We start from the raw sequence: 17,090 nt of genomic DNA, 5'->3' as shown, positions 1-17,090 counted from the left end.
GTTAATTTTATGGATGCTTTCTGAAGCAAATGTAATAAATGACACCTGTAGAAGCCTAGGCCCTACTGTTATAACACCTTGTTACAAATTCTCCCAGAAAGGTTGAAATGGAAATTAGGTCTAATGATTCCACTCCCAACCATGCCTTTTAAATAGACAAACTCATTGTATGTGTTCATTGTGCCATGCACAATAACATTGAGAAAGGAACACAGTGTAGGCTATGACAGGTATATGATATTACTGTATTGAAATTGAGTATTCAAATGAAAAACAATACATGTACAGTAGCCTAGAGTATACAGGTATAGATAATCTAACATTGTATAGCAGCATCACACACACACACAGAATAAAACTTCACTAAATGTTCAAATACAAATGATTGAAATATAAGAAGAGCTATAAAGTGGGCCTACTTGTTTGACCCCTCACATTCCCAGTGAAATAGTCAGACCAACGTGTGATAGATATAGAGGCTAATACTTCCACAATGATAACATAAAAAATACAGTACACCTCCATTTCGGTAACAGTTTGCAGTAACAGATTCTCAGTCCAGAGTAGAGAGTTACTGGATGTCTGCCAGAGGCTGTGGGAGGGGAGGGAATATAACTCACTCCAATAGAATTCACACACACACACACACACACACACACACACACACACACACACACACACACACACACACACACACACGCACGCACGCACGCACGCACGCACGCACGCACGCACGCACGCACACACACACACGCACACACGGAATCAGTCATACTGGCCTGTGGTAATGAGTTCTGTGTGTTTATCAAACAGAATACATTACTGCAGTAAGAGATGGGAGGAGAGATGAGGAGAGAAGTGGAAATAGAAAGAAAGGAGGGGAGAGGGTAAGAGGACACTGGTAAGGCTTGGAGTTGCAATCCATTCCCTTTTACCTTTAAAATACTGTACATATACAGACATAAAACATATTTACATTCAATGGCTTCATATTGAACTTTCCATATTCCTAAAAGGCCAACTTCATCATCCTCTCACAGGTCTATAAGACCAATATCACATACCGAGTGTTAGAGTCACACTCAGCAAACTATTTACACTGTGACACTTATTGGCATAGTACAGAAGAACACTACAGAAGTGGAGAGCTACTGCCTTTTGTTTTCAGTACATTCAAGTAACTTCAGGAATCAAGTGTAGGAGAGATTGGGGTAGGTTGAGCCATTTTTACATTCAGCATCACTATGTCAAGTGAAAAATAGTATTGTTTCTACCAAAGATATCTACATATACATAAAAGTATGTGGACACCCCTTAAAATGAGTGGATTTGGCTATTTCAGCCATACCCGTTGCTGACAGGTGTATAAAATCAATCACATAGCCATGCAATCTCCATAAACAAACATTGGCAATAGAATGGCCTTACTGAAGAGCTCAGTAACTTTCAATGTGGCACCGTCATACAGTAGGATGCCACCTTTCCAACAAGTCAGTTCATCCAATTTCTGCTCTGCTAGAGCTGCCCCAGTCAACTGTATGTGCTGTTATTGTGAAGTACAAAATTCTAGGGGCAATAATGGCTCAGCCGCAAAGTGGTAGGCCACACAAGCTCAAAGAACGGGTGATGAAGTGATGAAGCGCATAACACTTAAAAATCATCTGTCCTTGGTTGCAACACTCACTACAGAGTTCCAAACTGCCTCTGGAAGCAATGTCAGCACAATAACCGTTCGTCAGAAGCTTCATGAAATGGGTTTCCATGGCCAAGCGGGCACACACAAGCCTAAGATCACCATGCGCAATGCCAAGAATCAGCTGGAGTAGTGTAAAACTCGCCGCCATTGGACTCTGGAGCAGTGGAAATGTGTTCTCTGCAGTGATGAATAACGCTTCACCATCTGGCAGTCCGACGGACAAATCTGTGTTTGCAGATGCCAGGAGAACAATACCAGCTTGAATCCATAGTGCCAACTGTAGAAATTGGTGGAGGAGAAATAATGGTCTTGGGCTGTTTTTTATGATTAGCGCTAGGCCCCTTAGTTACAGTGAAGGGAAATCTTTACGTTACAGCTTCTGTGCTTCCAACTTTGTGGCAACAGTTTGGGGAAGGCCCTTTCCTGTTTCAGCATGACAATGCCCCAGTGCACAAAGCGAGGTCCATACAGAAATGGTTTGTCGAGATCGGTATGGAAGAACTTGACTCACCTGCACAGTGCACTGACCTCAACCCCATCAAACACCTTCAGGATGAATTGGAAAGCTGACTGCGAACCAAGCCTAATCGCCCAACATCAGTACACGACCTCACTAATGCTCTATTGGCTGAATGAAAGCAAGTCCCAGCAGCAACGTTCCAACATCTAGTGGAAAGCCTTCGCAGAAGAGTGGAGGCAGTTATAGCAGCAAAGGGGGGAACAATTCCATATTAATGCCCATGATTTTCGAATGAGATGTTTGATGAGCACACTTTCGTAATGTATTTCAGGATGTTGTGTATCCCTGGAAATAATCAGAATTCATGGAAACATAACAGTTTTGAAAACATAGCTTGTTCAAAAAATGTGGAATTTTGGCACATCTTAAGTTGAGCAAAGGAACAAGGTCAGTTGAGCCGCCTTGAGGTAAGTGGGTGATGGTGACCTGTGATAGTGGGTGATGGTGCCGGTAGGTCAAAGTTGAAATAATGGAATGGGGGTGTGGTATAGTGTATATCTTAAATGTATGCCTACATTCAGATAGATCTCTCTGTTCAATATCACTGACCCTTTCATTTCTAGACCAGTTGCCTGGGATAGAGATGTTACTTCAATGTGCCAATTCGTATGTGCCAGTTCTCTGCATTTAAGGCTAAGCCCATGAAACTGGTCTGCCAGATTCTTGATATGATCAGCAAGCTGAGACTCCATGTCATCAGATGAGACCTTGTGTGCCTCTGCTACTCTGTCATAGCCTTGCTGATCGTCAATGTACCTCTTCAGTGTCATAAAGACCATTTTTTCTATCCTTTTCTGCTGCTCAAATTGACTTCTTCCCTTCTCTCACTTCCTTGGTTGCTCTCTCAAGAAACTCAAGGCGGCTAGACCCCTGCTTGTTTTACGTTTGTATACAAGGGGCATGATGATGTCTGCTCTGTAATAATACAAATGCAAATATGGTGGCCATTGGCTCAACTTACACCAAGGCAAACATTTTGATTATATTAGTCCACACAGCTACAAGGATGCACTTTCATGCTAGGTTTTGGACCTCATATTGTACTTATAAAGACCCCAACTGATGTACATCTAACTTTGGTTTAGATACAAGCATCCTGAAACCTGGAACACAATACATTCAATTTACTTTGTGGTGGTGGTTTCTTTCTTCTGACTCCATGAAATTATGACCTCTTCCTAAAAATGTGGTCACATTATTAATTTTGTATATGGTTTCCTAGAAACAAGGGGTGTCTCAATTTACCCCACTCTCCCCTATTACCACATTGTCTACAGATTCTTACTGATTGTGGACAATATGAGTCCTGAACATCCAAACCTTACCAGCTTCAGCACATGGTGTTTGGCCAACCACATATCCACACCTCTGTTGTCTTTAGTAGCATGTCTGTAACACTACATATTTATATTATCTAAAGGATCGATCCAGCAGTCTGATCAACACAATTACATTCCACTTCACAGGTCCACTCCAAAGACATATAGAAGCCCATGAGTCTGAATTCCAGAATCAAGTTTGGAGTTGTGTTTGATATCTTTCTGTATGGCTGGAGTTTTCCCTCTTTCAAATGCACAGGGACTCAGTTGGTCCTTACGTGACTGAGCCACAGGTGTATCTACATAAAGGTTTATCTGTATTTGATATTTAGATGATCTGAGGGTCGTGCCTAGTTGATCAGAGGGTCGTGCCTAGTTGATCTGAGGGTCGTGCCTAGTTGATCTGAGGGTCGTGCCTAGTTGATCTGAGGGTAGTGCCTAGTTGATCTGAGGTTCGGGGTAGTGTCGGAACACCTTGTGGATCCACTGGGTGTAGAAGGGGACGTTGATGAAGATGCCAGGCCGATTGGCACGGGCACAGCCTCTGCCATGGACACTGACCCCCACTATGACCCTGCTCTCTCCTTCCTGGCACACCAAGGGGCCGCCATAGTCCCTCTGACAGGGGGAGAGACATAAAGCATACATTAGGAAAAACATACAGTCAACTCCTGAGGAGAGAGAACTGTTCCAAGTGTTTCAGGCACATTTAATTCACAGTTCACCAGCTTCCTTACCTCACAGACGCCCTCGTCCTTCCTCCCCCCAGCGCAAATCTTGGTGTCTGTGATGTGGAGGTTCCCTCTGTGTTGTTCACTACACCTCTCATTACTGACCATGGGCAGATGGACTACCTTCAGTACACCTTCATGACCCGTACCTGAGTGATAGTTGAGAGGAGGGGAGATTATAGTCATGACAACAGTACAGCTAATGAGTAACCAGTCCCTTTCCTAGATGACATAATCCTGATGGATGCAATGGTATGTGTGTGTGTACCTTTGGTCTCGCCCCATCCATGCATGCTACACATCGAGCCATCAGCAATGGAGCACCCAGCCACCGGCAGCTGAATGGTGTGGACACTGTCTGCAGGGAGGGCAGGCCTGAGTGAGAGAAATATTTTTGTTGTTGTTGAAGAATAGAAACTAGAAAGACTAGAAAACGTACGATAAAAGACCAGGAGTGTTTGTATATATCTGTTCAGGCACTCACTGAGCCAGCCGTATGAGGGCCAGGTTGGAGCCCTCAGGACCACAGATCACATGGGAGATGGAGACTTCCTGTCTGAAGGAGCTGTTAGGAGCCAAGCCACGAAGGTCTGATACACCTAACCACACACGATACTCACTCAGGTCTGGAACACTGTGTGGATACAGGTGGATGTAAGCATAGTAAAGATAAAGAGGCAGAGGAAGAAAGGTAAAGAGCAAAAGAGGAAGAGAGAGAGAGAGAGAGAGAGGTGCAGTTACCATGAGGAGAAGCATTGTCTGTCAGTGAGGACCCACTCCTCTCGTATGAGAGAACCTCCACACCAGTGACTGGACCTGGGGAGGGAACACAACAAATGATATTACACACTGGGAATGGACCTTTTGCTAACCCCAACACTTGGACAAATGGTCTATACATCTGCCGCTAGAGCAGAGTTTATACCTACAGTAGATAACACAGAGTGTGTGTGTGTGTACAGATAACAGATAACACAGAGTGTGTGTGTGTGTACCGTTTCTGTATGCTGACCATCCAGCTTCCGTCTGTGATGGCGACTGGAGCTCCTCCTACTATCCTGGTCGTCTTATGGATGAAACATGACACATTGGACACCTCCACTGACAAGTTGAGAAAGAGGAAACTATGTTGAAACAACCATTTTATACCCAGAGAGAAATACAAGATGAAACATGAAAACCAGAAGGCGGAGTAGAGCGACGGACCTCTCTGTGGAATGGTGTTCTTTGATGGTACACCTGTGTGACAGAGGATGAAACACAAGATAGAGGTCTCAGAGACAACACAGTGACAATGCCACTACAGCAGGGGTGTGTGTGTGTGTGTGTGTGTGTGTGTGTGTGTGTGTGTGTGTGTGTGTGTGTGTGTGTGTGTGTGTGTGTGTGTGTGTGTGTGTGACTCACATGGTTTGATGCTGCAGTAGTCCCAGGGCATAGCAGTGCTGTTAGTATAACACCAGGGGCCATGAGTGTCTCTGTCTGGGTTCCTACAGAAACTCGCCTCCTGTCCCACAGTCAGCACCGCTGCATCTCTGTCCCAACTACACACAAGAAAAGCAAAGGAGAGTATGAGAGACAGTTAAAGACAGACTGTCAGCCCATCATAATGAGAGGAGACAGCTGTGTATGGCCTCTCTCTTTACCCATCTCTCTTTCTCTCCGTCTCTTCCACACACACACACACACACACACACACACACACACACACACACACACACACACACACACACACACACACACACACACACACACACACACACACACACACACACCTACAGTGACACAGGGCAACGATCATAATGTTTGGAACGTCACCAACAGAATTCCTTCCCAGACATTCCAGGATGATAATAGGGGAATTCAGAGGGGGACCATTCACCAACGCACAGTGTGCGTGTGCGTGCGCGCTGAGAGAGTGATCCCTCTGAGTCTCTCTAACATAAACAATAACTGCTGACCTCTGACCTCTGGGCGGGAGCCAAGCAGAGGAACCGATTGGCTTTGAAGTATTCAGAGAAGGGAAGAGGCTCAGGGTCAGAGGAAGCCTGCAGTGTGTCCTCCAGATGCTTTATTACACACCCACTCAACCATCCATTACAGTGGAGTGGAGTAATGGACCAGTTTTTCTCTCCTTGAGAACAGCCAGGCTCTGACTCTTTGTTAGACCAATATGACTTGACCACATGTCAGCTACAGGTTAACTCCCACATGACCTCTTAGGTTCAACCATGTGTTTCTGAAGAGGGCACTCCATCTTAGGGCTGTTACGGTAACCGTATTACCGCCACACCGGCAGTCATGAGTCATGACCTCAGTTAAATTCCAAACTTGCTAACAGCCTGGTACTCCACACTCTATTGTCCCTCTAATCACTCTGACATCAATATAAATGTAATCGAAAGTCACATCGAAAGTCAAACACTTCATGAGAGCCCATTAGCTCATGTTGTGCAACATTTCTATAGGCTATGCAATTGATGACCTTTTTAAAAAGAGGAGGATCCCATTAGCTTTCTATAGGCTAGGGCTACTATATTTATTTCTCAACTTTCCTAATATTAAGCACATTGCTTCTCTTTACAACAGGAGTATAGCCTACCTGGCTGGCATGAAAATTAACCATGGGAAAAGCGTCCTCCATTCGCTATTTAAGTGCATAGATTACATGTGTTTTTCCCCCTGCCTCTGTTCTGAGACAGGTGCATGATAATGTTCCATTCTAAATCAAAACTCATTTCACACATTATTTAGTATACAGTACTAGTCAAAAGTTGGGACACACCAACTCATTCAAGAATTTTTCTTTATTTTTACTATTTTCTACATCAAAAGAATGAAAAAACACATATGGAATCATGTAGCAACCCAAAAATATATTTTACATTTGAGATTCTTCAAAGTAGCCACCCTTTGCCTTGATGACAGCTGTGCACACCCTTGGCATCCTCTCAAGCACCTTCACCTGGAATGCTTTTCCAAAAGTCTTGAAGGAGTTCCCACATACACTACCATTCACAATTATGGCAACGTTGAAGAGCCGACTCCGGGATGCTGGCCTTCTAGGCAGAGTTGAAAAGAAAAAGACATATCCCAGACTGGCCAATAAAAATAAAAGATTACGATGGGAAAAAGAACACAGACACTGGACAGAGGAACTCTGCCTAGAAGGCCAGCATCCCGGAGTCGCCTCTTCACTGTTGATGTTGAGACTGGTGTTTTGCGGGTACTATCTAATGAACCTGCCAGTTGAGGCATCTGTTTCTCAAACTAGACACTCTAATGTACTTGTCCTCTTGCTCAGTTTTGCACCGGGGCCTCCCACTCCTCTTCCTATTCTGGTTAGAGACAGTTTGCGCTGTTCTGTGAAGGGAGTATTACACAGAGTTGTACGAGATCTTCAATTTCTCGCTTGGAAAAGCCTTCATTTCTCAGAACAAGAATAGACTTACGAGTCTCAGAAGAAAGTTTTTGGCCATTTTGAGCCTGTTATGGAACGCACAAATGCTGATGCTCCAGATACTCAACTAATCTAAAGAAGGACAGATTTATTGCTTCTTTAATCAGAACAACCGTTTCTAGTGATCAATTAGCCTTTTAAAATTATAAACTTGGATTAGTTAACACAACGTGCCATTGGAAAACAGGATGGATGGTTGCTGATAATGGGCCTCTGTACGCCTCTGTAGATATTCCATTAAAAATCAGCCGTTTCCAGCTACAATAGTCATTTACAACATTAACAATGTCTACACTGTATTTCTGATCAATTTGATGTTATTTTAACGAACAAATTTTTTTGTTTTTCTTTCAAAAACAAGGACACTTCTAAAAAATATATATTTAATTCACCTTTATTTAACCAGGTAGGCCAATTGAGAACAAGTTCTCATTTACAACTGCGACCTGGCCAAGATAAAGCAAGGCAGTGCGACAAAAACAACAGAGTTACACATGGGATAAGCAAACGTACAGTCAATAACACAATAGAAAAATCTATGTACAGTGTGTGCAAAAGTAGTAAGACCCCAAACTTTTGAACGGTAGTATGCTGAGCAATTGTTGGCTGCTTTTCCTTCACTGCGGTCCAACTCATCCCAAACTATCTCAATTGGGTTAAGGTCGGGCGATTGTGGAGCCCAGGTCATCTGATGCAGCACTCCATCCCTCTCCTTCCTAGTCAAATAGCCCTTACATAGCCTGGAGGTGTGTTTTGGGTCATTGTCCTGTTGACAAACAAATTATGGTCCCACTAAGCGGAAACCAGATTGGATGGCCTATCGCTGCAGAATGCTGTGGTAGCCATGCTGGTTAAGTCTGCCTTGAATTATAAATAAATCCCAGACACTGTCACCAGCAAAGCACCACCACACCATCACACCTCCTCCTCCATGCGTCACAGTGGGAACCACACATGCGGAGATCATCCGTATGTCATCAGACCAAAGGATTTTCACCGGTCTAATGTCCATTGTTTATGTTTCTTGGCCCAAGCAAGTTTCTTCTTCTTATTGGTGTCCTTTAGTAGTGGTTTCTTTGCAGCAATTCGACCATGAAGCCCTGATTCACACAGTCTCCTCTGAAGAGCTGCTGTTGAGATGTGTCTGTTACTTGAACTCTGTGCAGCATTTTATTTGGGCTGCAATCTGAGGTGCAGGTAATTGCTGATTTCTGAGGCTGGTAACTCTAAATAACTCTGCGTCTTCCTTTCCTGTGGCGGTCCTCATGAGAGCCAGTTTCATCATAGCGCTTGATGGTTTTTGCGACTGCACTTGAAGAAACTTTCAACGTTTTTGAAATGTTCCAGGTTGACTGACCTTCATGTCTTAAATAATGATGGACTGTTGTTTCTGTGTACTTATTTGAGCTGTTCTTGCCATAATATGGACTTGGTCTTTTACCAAATAGGGCTATCTTCTGTATACCACCCCTATCTTGTCACAACACAACTGATTGGATCAAATGCAATAAGAAGGAAACAAATGAACTTTTAACGAGGCACACCTGTTAATTGAAATGCATTCCAGGTGACTACCTCATGAAGCTGGTTGAGAGAATGGTAAGAGTGTGGGTGGCTACTTTGAAGAATTTGTTTAACAATTTTTTGGTTACTACATGATTCCATATGTGTTATTTCATAATGTTGATGTCTTCACTATTATTCTACAATGTAGAAAACAGTAAAAATAAAGAAAAACCCTGGAATGAGTAGGTGTCCAGACGTTTGACTGGTACTATATGTAAAGACAAAATTAAATTAAGAATAGTCTGATGGGTGACAATATTAGCCTATCACTTGTGAAAGATATATTATCACTTGTGAAGGATGCACAGCATGTACAGTTAGGCAAGAAACAGCACATAGCTTTTTTTTTGCAACTTTTTCAAAGTATAGTCACACACCTCGTGTAGCCTAGCCCATAGGCCTATATGTTTTGATAAGGTTTGTATCACAACTAAAGTGGCCAAATAACTACTTAAAATTAGGCAAATTAATCCACTTTATAACCGGTGGAGAGCCTAACTGGCTCGTAGGCGGCGTGTGAGTTTCAAGTTTGGGGAAGATCATTTTTACCATAATAAAGCATTAAATGAATAATCACATTTGCGGTCACTTTTGAGAATGTGTTTTCCTGCTAATTGCATTTTGTAACATTCACACTTATAGCCTACTGCCATGGGAGAACTGCTGGCTGTGAACAAATAGCCTAATAGTTTATTAACATTTTATGCTAAACATTCTGATCTGTTGCATCAGCCTCATTGCTTTTACATTTTTTTTGATGCAGTGGTTGTATTAACTTGGGATCTATCACATTCCACAACTGTCCCAGACTATATTTGGAATATGTATTTCTCACTCAGAAGGACAGGTTGACCAATAGAATAGGTCAAGTTATGTTCTATGGGGAATAGTAGATTGACATAAGCTAGAACTTTTGCTGTTTGTTAGACCTGCTCATCTTGTTGGCTGATAAAAAGTAAATGTGGACAGTTCCTCTAACATCTTCAATATGCGCCTCGGAATTCTATAAGAAGGCAGTTGCCCGATGTGTCTGTCTTCACTTGTAGCCTACTTCGGAGCTCAGATGCCTGTGAGAAGAACCTGATCAGGTGACATGCATTGGCTAATAAGAATAGAGCTATCTGAGAGAGCCATGTGAGAGATGCTTCGGAGCACGCAGCCGGTAGAAGAGAATCCTAATGATTATATTCACCTCATAGGCACATCGGCCACTTTGGCCGCAAAAGGCATAACATTCTTTAGGGGGCATTACAGCCACACATGTGGGATGCTGTCGGAAAATTCGAGGCCTTGTGAGAGTGCTTAACAAATTGTGAATGAGAGACTGATAAAGTGTGCACAGCCTGCACAAGAAACAAAGAGCTCATGCCTTTGATGCAACTTTTTTCTACTCATCATTAGAGCCGCATGTACTACAAAACATATAGCCCAACGTTTGTATCACAACTAAGGTTGCATAAATAACACTAAATTAAGCATACAGGAGGACCTGCTCAACACTGAATAGCTGCATGAGCGCACTCCATTGAAAATCATTTGGAGAAAATATCCTTTCTATTTTTTTCAATCAAATTGATTCAAATGTATTTATAAAGCCAATCAAATGTATTTATAAAGCCCTTTTTATATCAGCCGATGTCACAAAGTGCTATACAGAAACCCAGCCTAAAACCCCAAACAGCAAGCAATGCAGATGTAGAAGCACGGCGGGTAGGAAAAACTCCCTAGAAAGGCTGGAACCTATGAAGAAATCTAGAGAGGAACCAGGCTCTGAGGGGTGGCCAGAGGGGTGGTCCTCTTCTGGCTGTGCCAGGTGGAGATTATTACAGAACATGGCCAAGATGTTCCAAATGTTCCTAGATGACCAGCAGGGTCAAATAATAATAATCACAGTGGTTGTAGAGGGTGCAACAGGTCAGCACCTCAGGAGTAAATGTCAGTTGGCTTTTCATAGTCGATCATTTAGAGTTAGAGACAGCAGGTGCGGTAGAGAGAGTCGAAAACAGCAGTTCAAGGCAGCACGTCCGGTGAACAGGTCAGGGTTCTATAGCCGCAGGCAGAACAGCATACATACAGCAGATTCAATTGTATTCTTCATACTATAAAATAATGCCACGGCATTCTAAGCAAATCTTGTCTGCTAAATGAACTAGTGTAGCCTACAGCCATATGGCATAGCCACATTAGCGCCTAACGTAAGCACAACTCATAGTATGCTATCCTGTTTTTCTGAAAAAAACATTTTCTCCATATCACGTTTCTCACAATAAAACCAAAATAAATCATGGATGAACTGTGATGGTGTAGGCTATATTAAATGGCTAAACGTGTTTATGTTAATTTACGGTCAATTACCGTGATACCGGCAGTTATTTGCTCGACAATCACCAGCTTACAAAATGTCATGACCGCCACAGCCCTACTCCCATCTATGCGCCCCCCCCCCCCCCCCCCCCCCCCCCCCCCCCTCCCCCCCCCCGCCACACGCAGATGTGTAGCATGTGGTTTTGTTACCTGTGGTCTGTCCAGAGGGAACAGAGAAGACCTGACCTGGTCCTAGATACCTCTCCTCTGTAGCTCTCTCCGTTGCCCTCGTAGCAGTCTGGAACGCACACACACGTACAGTATGATAACAGGATAATAAAATATGAAAACATATTTATGTTACTGTAATACAAGTCAGAATGCTACAGACCACACCAACCACAGGGAAATATGGTATTAAAACTATACAATCTCTGCTGTCCTGATTGGTATACCAGAATATGACCACAAAACCCAAGTCACAAAACTGTCCCAGCTGTCCCAGAGTGTAAGAAAAACACAACCCTAAAGAATCTGTATTCCAGATCTACTTACTGGCCTCTTCTCCACACTGTCCAATGGGACAGAGCGATGTTGTAATGCTGTCAGAGCTAGTTAATTTATGTGCATTGGGCTGTGATTCCCAGAGTCCTTCAGTAATACTTCTATAGAAACATACTTTCTAAGTTGCTCAGGTGATCATACTTCAGGGACAACACTGAACTAATTAAGTATATTATTATTCAGAGAAAACATATCTGCATCAGGAATCCATCTATTTTGCATGGTCAAAATAAAAATGTTTAGGAGCCAGAAACCTATTACATTTACATAATTTAGCAGACACTCTCATCCAGAGCGATTTACAGGTGCAATTATGGTTAAGTGCCTTGCTCAAGGGTACATCGGCAGATTTTTATCACTTAGTCCCTCAGGATTTGAACCAGTGCCCTTTTGATTAATGGACCAATGCTATAACCGCTAGGCTACCCACCACCCCTTCACATGTTAGTTTAACCAAAAGCAGTAAATGTCTATTGCACTACCATTGTCTGAGACCTGAAGACCTGTATTAGTTCCTGGAGCTATAGGCTTTAGCTCAGGAGACTACTGTGGTTTTGATTATGCTAGGCTCTCACCATGGGGTTCAGTACTCTGTGTGCCACAGCGGAGGATGTTGGTGCAGAATGCCTTGCGAACGTTAGGGTCTGAAGTGAAGCACCATGGGAGGTCAAGGCCGTCAGGGTTCCTGCAGTAGTTCTCCCTCAGGTCTCTGCAACACACACACACAATAAAGATATATTCTCTAAACAAGTTAAAGTGCAACTCCACCCTTTTTCAACCTCCTATTCATTATCTCCAGCACCAAACCAGTGTCTACATATGTGAAAGCAGCATGTTTCTACGATCTGTGGTTAAAAAGACGAGAATAAAGTTTTTTTTTAAATAATTCTCTGTGATATCAAAGGGTAGGATTAAAAGTAAGACAAATGGTGATTTCCAAAACCTGCACTGTGTTTCTAGCCAGAGGTGTCACACCCTGGCCATAGTTTGCTTTGTATGTTTCTATGTTTTGGTTGGTCAGGGTGTGATCTGAGTGGGCATTCTATGTTGTGTGTCTAGTTTGTCTGTTTCTGTGTTTGGCCTGATATGGTTCTCAATCAGAGGCAAGTGTTAGTCATTGTCTCTGATTGGGAACCATATTTAGGTAGCCTGTTTGGTGTTGGGTTGTGTGGGTGATTGTTCCTGTCTCTGGGTTTGTTTGCGCCAGACAGGGCTGTTTCGGTTTTTCACGGTACGTTTTTGTATTGTTCGTTATCATCTTGATTAAAGATGTATAAAGATAACCATGCTGCATGTTGGTCCGCCTCTCCTTCCCAGGAAGAACCCCGTTACAAGAGGGAGGGTATTATCTGACTCCCCACGTCACCACGAATCTCATAGTGTTTGAAAATCACTCTTTTACATGTTTTAACTTATGTCATTGGGAATAACTTGTTAACGTTATATTTGAATATGAGGTTGAAAAGTGGTGAAGTTGCCCTTCAACATGTAATATAGTGTGTGTCGGGTTGTCGATGTGTGTCCAGTCACTCACTTGCAGCGATAGTCCTGGGGTATGTATGTGTGGTTGTGGGGGTACTGTGAGTCCCAGCGTTGACAGGTCACCCCACTGGGTGTTACTGCTACTGTCCCTCTGTAGCCCTCACCTCGACCCAGGAAACACCTGGTAGTCACATCTACCTCTCCCACACTGTCTGAGGCTGAGAGAAGCAAGGAGCAAGAGACAGTGTGTGTGTGTGGCGAGTGAGAAATGCACCATGGTTAAATATAGCCATATCACCTGTAACATCTGTTAAACTACACCAGCTTCTCCTTGAGGCCACTGTGCCACTCAGACACAGTAGCAAGAACAAGACTCACTTGGACTAAAACACCTATTTTCTATAGATTATATTGCAGTCATGTAGTTGATTAAACTGAAATAACGAGGAAACAACGCTGATAAATGTTTTATACAAGTATATGTGGCAGCTTGTCTCTCCACAATCTAAACAGTATTTTGTGGATCTGTCTAAAAATAGAGTGCTACTGGTGAGGATGATAAAGACAGGACCAGGGAATAGAAAAGGCCAAAACAATACAACTCTTTGTTTCTATGTCTTTCTTTCTGCCTTGGTTTCATTAACACAACGTTTAAGGGTTAGACCATAAAACTGGACTGGGTTGAATTCCAAGGCCTGTATCACAGAGACAAAGAGAGAGAGAGAGTCCAACCGGTAAGATGCTATCTTTCCCAGTTCCAGCGCTGCTGATGACTAACAGAGAAGAGCCAAACAGAAACAAAGAATCAACAAACACACTCACACAGCTTTAAAGTGTTGTTCTCCGTCAACCTTCTATAGGCTCACTTTTTTTTTAGACCTTTATTTAACTAGGAAAGTCAATTAAGAACAAATTCTTATTTACAATGACAGTCTACACCGGCCAAACACAGATTGTGATACAGCCTAAAATAAACACACAGTCTATTAGCCATGACATAACTGGGAATGAGTGTGTGTTGCTCAAAACCGCATTCCTCTGGCTTATTCAATCAGAGAGAGAGGAGGGTGTGAAATGACAGGTACAGGAAGCTGTACATTTGGAGTAGTTAGTCACACCACACACACACATACATATGCATGCACACACACCCACACACACTCACGGCAGGCTGTGATGTTGCAGTACTCCCAGGATGTGTGTGCATCCAGGGTGAAACACCACGGTCGTTGACGTCCATCTGGGTTCCTACAATAGTTGTCATCTAGGCCTTTATCAGGATACCTACAACCCAAACAGAAGAGAAGGATTTCAACAAGTCATTGGGACAGATGTAGATACATATAGTTGAAGTCGGAAGTTTACATACACTTAGGTTGGAGTCATTAAAACTAGTTTTTCAACCACTCCACAAATGTCTTGTTAACAAACTATAGTTTTGGCAAGTTGGTTAGGACATCTACTTTGAGCATGACACAAGTCATTTTTCCAACAATTGTTGACAGACAGAACACTCTCCCTCAATGAGGGGCATTGAGGGAGAGAATCCACCATGTTAGAGCCACTAGTTGTTGGCAGTGGTCATTTATAATTCAATGTATCACAATTCCAGTGGGCCAGAAGTTTACATACACTAAGTTGACAGTGCCTTTAAAACAGCTTGGAAAATTCCAGAAACTGATGTCATGGCTTTAGAAGCTTCTGATAGGCTAATTGACATAATTTGAGTCAATTGGAAGTGTACCTGTGGATGTATTTCAAGGCCTACCTTCAAACTCCGTGCCTCTTTGCTTGACATCATGGGAAAATCAAAAGAAATCAGCCAAGACCTCAGAAAAACAATTGTAGACCTCCACAAGTCTGCTTCATCCATGGGAGCAATTTCCAAACACCTGAAGGTACCACGTTCATCTGTACAAGCAATAGTACGCAAGTATATACACTATGGGATCCAGCAGCCGTCATACCGCTCAGGAAAAGTACAAATCAATCCCAGAACAGCAGCAAAGGACCTTGTACTGGAGGAAACAGGTACAAAAGTATCTATATCCACATTAAAACAATTCCTATATCAACATAACTTGTAAGGCCGCTTAGCAAGGAAGAAGCCACTGCTCCAAAACCACCATAAAAAAGCCAGACTACGGTTTGCAACTGCACAAAGGGACAAAGATTGTACTTTTTGGAGAAATGTCCTCTGGTCTGATGAAACAAAATAGAACTGTTTGGTCATAATGACCATCGTTCTGTTTGGAGGAAAAAGGGGGAGGCTTGCAAGCCGAGGAACACCATCCCAACTGTGAAGCATGGGGGTGGCAGCATCATGTTATGGGGGTGCTTTGCTGCAGGAGGGACTGGTGCACTTCACAAAATAGATGGCTTCATGAGGATGGAAAATTATTTGGATAAATTGAAGCAACATCTCAAGACATCAGTCAGTAAGTTAAAGCTTGGTCGCAAATGGGTCTTCCAAATGGACAATGACCCCAAGCATACTTCCAAAGTTGTGGCAAAATGGCTTAAGGACAACAAAGTCAAGGTATTGGAGTGGCCATCACAAAGCCCTGACCTTAATCATATAAAACATGTATGGGCAGAACTAAAAAAGCGTGCGTGATCAAGGAGGCCTACAAACCTGACTCAGTTACACCAGCTCTGTCAGGAGGAAAGGGCCAAAATTCACCCAACAATTTCACCCAATGTGAAGCTTGTGGAAGGCTACCTGAAACATTTGACCCAAGTTAAACAATTTAAAGGCAAAGCTACCAAATACTAATTGAGTGTATGTAAACTTCTGACCCACTGGGAATGTGATGAAAGAAATAAAAGCTGAAATAAATAATTCTCTCTACTATTATTCTGACATTTCACATTCTTAAAGTAAAGTGATGATCCTAACTGACCTAAGACAGTTTTTTAAAACTTGGATTAAATGTCAGGAATTGTGAAAAACTGAGTTTAAATGTATTTGGCTGAGGTGTATGTAAACTTCCGACTTCAACTGTATGAGCACTGAACAAAGTGGGAATGCCGGTGTGTGTGTGCGTCTCCATCAGTGTAAGCGTGCATTTATACATTTGTGTGTGTGTGTGTGTGTGTGTGTGTATCTATAAGTATGTGTGTGTTGACCATAGGGCCTCCATTGGCAGAGTACACTGGTCCACTGCAGGTGTTTTGCATCTCATTCCTCCTCCAGGCATCCTAACAGAGCCTCAGAGGTACTGAGAACCTCTTCATCACAGCGTTGAAGGGTGTGTGTGTGTGTTTGTATGTGTGTGTGTGTGTCCTGCCCCAGCAGCAGGTGGTGTGGATTAGTGTTAGACTCGTTAACACGTCTTTAGTCATCCTTGTGTTTCTGTAATTCATATTAAACCTCAAACTGAGTGTGTATGCGTGTGTGTGTGTGTGTATGCATGTGTGTGTGTGTGTGTGCGTGTATGCATGCGTGTGT

General features: G+C 42.9%; 1 protein-coding gene across 1 annotated transcript in view; it reads right to left on the bottom strand.

Annotated features, from left to right (window-relative positions):
- Positions 1-226: 226 nt before the first annotated feature.
- Positions 227-17,090, bottom strand: part of LOC109867793 (hepatocyte growth factor-like) — a 35,254-nt gene continuing 18,390 nt past the window's right edge. The window contains exons 7-18 of the mRNA XM_031802136.1: positions 14,805-14,923; positions 13,692-13,857; positions 12,733-12,866; positions 11,804-11,891; positions 5,671-5,807; positions 5,473-5,505; positions 5,262-5,367; positions 5,008-5,082; positions 4,751-4,900; positions 4,535-4,641; positions 4,273-4,415; positions 227-4,153 (exon numbers count right to left, since the gene is read on the bottom strand). Of these exons, the coding sequence (XP_031657996.1) occupies positions 3,974-4,153; positions 4,273-4,415; positions 4,535-4,641; positions 4,751-4,900; positions 5,008-5,082; positions 5,262-5,367; positions 5,473-5,505; positions 5,671-5,807; positions 11,804-11,891; positions 12,733-12,866; positions 13,692-13,857; positions 14,805-14,923 (1,438 nt within the window). The 3' untranslated portion in view covers positions 227-3,973. The remainder of the gene's footprint in view (positions 4,154-4,272; positions 4,416-4,534; positions 4,642-4,750; positions 4,901-5,007; positions 5,083-5,261; positions 5,368-5,472; positions 5,506-5,670; positions 5,808-11,803; positions 11,892-12,732; positions 12,867-13,691; positions 13,858-14,804; positions 14,924-17,090) is intronic.

The sequence above is a fragment of the Oncorhynchus kisutch genome, linkage group LG22, assembly GCF_002021735.2.
Source record: "Oncorhynchus kisutch isolate 150728-3 linkage group LG22, Okis_V2, whole genome shotgun sequence".
Classification (NCBI taxonomy): Eukaryota; Metazoa; Chordata; class Actinopteri; order Salmoniformes; family Salmonidae; genus Oncorhynchus; species Oncorhynchus kisutch.
The sequence above is the reverse complement of the archived record's forward strand: the minus strand, read 5'-3'. Positions and strand labels throughout refer to the sequence as shown.